Genomic DNA, 5,870 nt, shown 5'->3' on the forward strand with positions numbered 1-5,870 from the left:
ATTTTGGCGACCCCACACTTAATGTATCGCGTAATTTCAACATGGAATTAAGGAATATCAAAATAAATAAATGTTGTTGAACTTGATCATGCATATTTATTAGAACATTTTATTACAGCACTATGTTATCAATACACATTTATAAAACAAGGCATATTTAGCCAAAATATGTTGCCAGAACATTAAACTATTATTATTATTATTATTATTATTATTATTATTATTATTATTATTATTATTATTATTATTATTATTATTATTATTATTATTATTATTATTATTATTATTATTATCATTATCATTATCATTATCATTATTATTATTATTATTATTATTATTATTATTATTATTATTATTATTATTATTATTATTATTATTATTATTATTATTATTATTATTATTATTATTATTATTATTATTATTATTATTATTATTATTATTATTATTATTATTATTATTATTATTATTATTATTATATATTTATTTTTTGCCAATGCAATGTCACCTACCCATGACCCCACTTTGGGTCGCGACCCGTAGTTTGAGAACCGCTGCCCTAGATTATACACAGTGACAGCACAGATCAGAGGGTTCTCTGATTTCTAGCTTTAGGAGAGAGTGGTGCGTGTTCACAAATACTAACTGGACTGTCCTGGGGCACAGGAGGAACATAATGTGACCGAGCCCAGCAGTGATATTTCTGAAAGTACAGAATGTAAGCTTTCAAATGATGTGTCACACCTTGGCAGTCAGGTACTAGGTGTCACAAACTACTACTAAATTAGACTTTTTAAACAAACGTCTTTACTATTCAGAGATACTATAACTGTTAGCTGTTACAGTAAATATGTTCTTAAATATTCAAACCGTGATAATATGGAAATTTTTATATTTTTCTCGCAATCTGACTTCCAGACATGGTGGGCCCAGTCACAATGTGAATTCCGTTTTAGGGTGGATTCTCCCTTTAAGAACCATCGTTCTGTTTGTGTTCTGTGTGACAGATTGCCACGAGGAAGGCGTACGGCATGGCACTGGCTAAGCTGGGGCGCTACAATGACCACGTCGTGGCTCTGGACGGAGACACCAAGAACTCCACGTTCTCTGAGCTCTTCAAGAACGAACACCCCAACCGCTATGTGGAATGCTACATTGCGGAGCAGAACATGGTAAGGGGGTCAGCCTAGCGTCAACACACAATGGGTCTCATTCCCGAATATTTTCCAAAGAGTTCTCTTGGAAGACTTATCTTGGAACCGACTGAAACAAAATCTACGACAAGTTCACTCTGAGTCCCCAACGTGTGGGGAAGATGTCTTAAGTGGCTCAAACTATCACAGCTGATATGCCCGCGATGAGGAATGTCACCGCTCTGAAACATGAACGCGTGTTCCTGTCCAGGGCATTTGCATACAAAACAACGCCTCCAGAGCTCCTTATAAGGCAGGCTCTGTGCCGTGTGCAAATTCAATAGAGAAAAGTCGAGGGTTTAGACACACCTGTCCAGCTCATTAAATGCAACTAATGATGCGGCCGTGTGAAAATGGTGGCGGAAGCGATTTGCGACCGATCAAAATGAGATTAGATTAATGTATTGTCATCATTATACAGAATACAGGCTACTACTCGTGACCACCTGCCGCAGCGCGCACACACCCCCCCCCACACACACACGCTTGCAGTACTGTATAGTCTACGTGCGTAATGAATGAACGCAGTAGGCTTATATTATTCTAATGACTTGTTTTATTAGGAGATCGCAGTTACAGTCCACCAGTCCGCTGCCCAACTCTGGCGGCCTTAATATGTGTACTGTACTTACTGTATAGGGCAGAGCATATATATAGTATCTACTAAATCCTAATGAAACAAGTAATTAGAATAATATAAGCCTACTGTTCATTCATTAGACACGTAGGCTATACTGGCGCACACAAGACTTATGGAATATTAATGCAGTCTATTTCCACGCGATTAGCTTTAGTTCTTATTTATTTATTTATTTATTTATCCACTGTCATTTGCAGTGTTGGTGTCGTAGGAGGCTACATAGTGTATTTCAATATCTGTTTTATTGATTAATGATATATTTGAAGGAATGCAAGTTATAGCTATATCAAACAAATGTCTGTCCCATTAATCATGGGATATATTGCATGTTGGCTCTAACCTGCATTCTTTCAAATGTATAATTAATCAATAAAACAGATATGTGTTATGATTCAAGGTAGGAATGTTGAGTCCAATAGTAGAAAGGAAGAAGGAGGCGGAGATGGTGTTTCTCTTCTGACAATATGTGTTCTTTTATTATCAGAAACACTAGAGCAAGATAATGGAACGAGAAAGCATAATGTAGCCAGGCTACAACTGAGAGAATATTTAGAATAGCGAAAAACCGTACACAAGACGGAAAAAGATTAACACAACATAATAACAAAACCGGACCAGACAGATATGTAACAAATAAGAAATACAAATTCCACAGAAGGCATTAAATAATAATTATTTTCAATCATTTCACAATAATTGCATAATTGTGTTTGAATATCTGAGTAAATAAAGTAATTATACATTTGTCCAAAATAGCTGGTTCAGATATGGTTAATCCAGCTGCCCTGTGATCAGATGAATCCATATTATTAATTTTTCCGACATCCGCGTAATTTCTTATCGTACAAATATTGTCATATTTATTTTAATTATGATTAAGTAATTAATTCCAAGGAGGCCTGTAGGGTTGACATGAAGGAATCACTATGATTCCTCCCAAATAAAGCTATTAACAACATGGAGAATGTCACAAACAGGTGGTTTCTGACAAATAGGGAGTCTACACGTGATACCAAGTTAACAAAATAATTTATTTAGGGCGGCTAGGTGGTGTAGTGGGCAAGGCGCTCGCCATCAACGCTGGAGACGCTGGGTTCGAATCCAGCTCTCGGCGTTGCTATCAGTCCGTTTGACATAAACAACAGAAATAGTGGCAGAATTCTCAAAGGATCCAAAGTTGGTGTTGATACAACCTGTCCTGGGAGATGGGAAAGCAGACAGAGGGGATTAGACAGGGGAACATATATAATGGTGCTGCAGGCAGCTCTCTGCACTGCACAGGTGCTTCAAATTGGGGTAACGACCTACCCATTCTACCATGCTCTTTGAGTCAGAAGACTCCCCATTGCAGGTAAAGTCAGTCAATCAATCGTAAGTGTGCTCCTCAGCACTCTTAAATTCTGCTCTCAGCCACGGCCGAATCCGATCTCAGGGACATTTGGGGAATCTCTCTACCAGCCCTAATATGTCTTAAATTGGCAGAAATTTGCCTGAGAGCAAATTTCTTGTCGTAAATCCGTTCGGGAATGAGACCCAATGACCGGAGTCTGGGTCTCTCACATGGAAAGTTAAGCAATTTACCAACCAATTAAAGGGGGAACTGATACTAGCCAATGGAGATATTAGGCTTACTTGGCCTTAGGCAGGGCTGCTCCCCCCCCCCCCCCCCCCCCGCCCATTGGGGCGACAGTAGGAGGTCTAGTAATCCGGAGGTTCCGGATTCGATTCCCGCTCCTCCCGGGCAGCGCGTCAAAGTGTCCTTGAGCAAGACACTTAACCCCTAACTAACTGCCCCGATGAGCAGGTTGGCACCTTGCATGGTTGCCTCCGCTGTGTCAATGTATGAGTGAATGGGTAAAAGATGTGAGGAACAAATTGTAAAGCGCTTTGGATAAAAGCTGCTATATAAATGCACCATTTACCATTGACCCCCTTCCTGTGTGAGGGTTACACACACACTCACACCTGGGAGGGAGCCGCCCAGTACAATCAGTCTCCTGTTGGCCAACGAGCAGCGCTCCACTGGAGCAGCGCTCCACTGGAGCAGTTGTGGTTGAGGTGCCTTGCTCAAGGACAAGTCAAGGGAGGGGAAGAGTGTTTCTTAAGAACTTCTGCACCGACAAAAGATCACTTTTGATCCCGCTACGAGCTCGCTCCTCCTCACCATTAGGCTACCGTCGCCCACATCCCGAGATCAGCCGATAAACTGGATGCCAATTAGTGGCTGTTCAGCTTTAATGGACATTAGTTGCATCCCGCTGCGACCAGCCTACACAACGAGAGGCCCGTGAAAGAAAATAGGTCACTCACTGCAGATTAATTAAGCAGCATTATGACCGCGATGCCTCGTTAAATATTAAGTGACTCTAGCTATTCATGCCCTGTCATGATCCTCTGGGTTCCCAGGCACACTGCCATATGGCAGCGCCCACAACAACGATGGCTTATTACGGTGACGGCTGCGGCTGTACTGCACTCGTTACTGATTTTTAATTAAGATGCAGACATATTGAGTGACTTGAGGAATTAAGATAAGATAAGATACTACTTTATCTTTTGTTATATATATATATATATATATATATATATATATATATATATATATATATATATATATATATATATATATATATATATATATATATATATATATATATATATATATATATATATATATATATATATATATATATAACATAACACACATATATATAACATATATATATAACTCCTTTATATATTTTGTTGAAAATTCTCCTTGTTAGATTAGATTCAAATGTATTACAGCACAAGTACAGTACAACGAAAAGAAGTTTGGCATCCAACCAGAGTGCAAATATAGCAGTAAAGTAGATATATATGTGGTGAGAATAAATAAATACATATATATGGTATATACAGCATTTATATATATTTATTCTCAGCGCATATATATATATATATATATATATATATCCACAACTGTCTGTATTTACCTGCACATAGTCCTTTTACATATCTGTAGATACTATATCTATATCTGTACATATCCTACTCTTACTACTTACGCTGCTGGCCAGTTGTAGTAGTAGCTCTACTTGTAGTACAGTACTTGTAGCACTAGTACAGTAGCTCTAACTTCTCAAAAACTTTACATTTACTTTTCTTCTTTATTGTTTCCTTCAATGGACAGCAACTCTCTGCAAATATCTGCAGATCTAGGGCCCAAAGTTAATAACACATAATGATGTTTTAACCCCCCCCCCCCCCTATTTAAATACACTTAGAAAACAACAACACTATTCTCAGAATTTGTCAACTAAAGAACAATTTACAAACGTATGGTACTACTGTGTTATGTATATGGTCCTCCTTTGCATCAGTCTAGAGTGCTTTCCCCAGGGGCAGGAAACAGGATATGAGATGGCAGGTGTATGAAATGTCCCCTCTATAAAAAACAATAAATACCTGCTATTTATATGAAAATAATGCTGTCTTTTTTGGAGGAGTAATAACTCCCTGGCTTAGGGCAGAGTCCAAGCATTCTTATGTTTGGTGGGAAATATCTATATAGACAGAAAGCCGCATTGTTAAAGAAAGCACATCCTCTGTCCTCCTTGTCCCCCCCCCCTCCCTCTCTCTGCCTCTTCCTCTCCATCCCATTTTCTCCTCCTTTCTCCTCCTCCTCCCTCTCTCCTTCCCCTTTCCCTCTTCCCTTCTCCTCCTCCCTCTCTTCTTCCCCCTTCCCCTCCTCCTCCCCCTCTCCTTTCCCTTTCCCTATCCTCCCTTCTCCTCTTCCTCCCTCTCCCCTTCCACTTTCCCTCTCCTCCATCTCCCTCTCTCCTCCTACTCCTCCTCTCTCCTGCTCCTCCTCTCTCCTCCCCTCTCTACCTCCTCTCTCCTCCTACTACTCCTACTCCTCTTCTTCTTCTTCTTCCTCCTCCTCCTGCTCCTCCTCTCTCTCCTACTCCTCCTCTAGGTGAGTGTGGCTATAGGCTGTGCTGCGAGGGATCGTAACGTGGTGTTTGCCAGCACCTTCGCAACCTTCTTCAGCCGAGCCT

The 5,870-nt window shown here is 39.8% G+C and overlaps 1 protein-coding gene across 1 annotated transcript in view; it reads left to right on the top strand.

Moving 5' to 3' along the window:
- LOC311244146 (transketolase-like) overlaps positions 1 to 5,870 on the top strand; it is a gene marked incomplete at its 5' end in the record, with an annotated part of 61,341 nt that overhangs the window by 42,138 nt on the left and 13,333 nt on the right. The window contains 2 exon segments of the mRNA XM_084333554.1: positions 1,005 to 1,169; positions 5,789 to 5,866. Of these exon segments, the coding sequence (XP_084189680.1) occupies positions 1,005 to 1,169; positions 5,789 to 5,866 (243 nt within the window).

The sequence above is a fragment of the Notolepis coatsorum genome (assembly GCF_963971535.1).
Source record: "Notolepis coatsorum genome assembly, chromosome: 17".
Taxonomy (NCBI): domain Eukaryota; kingdom Metazoa; phylum Chordata; class Actinopteri; order Aulopiformes; family Paralepididae; genus Notolepis; species Notolepis coatsorum.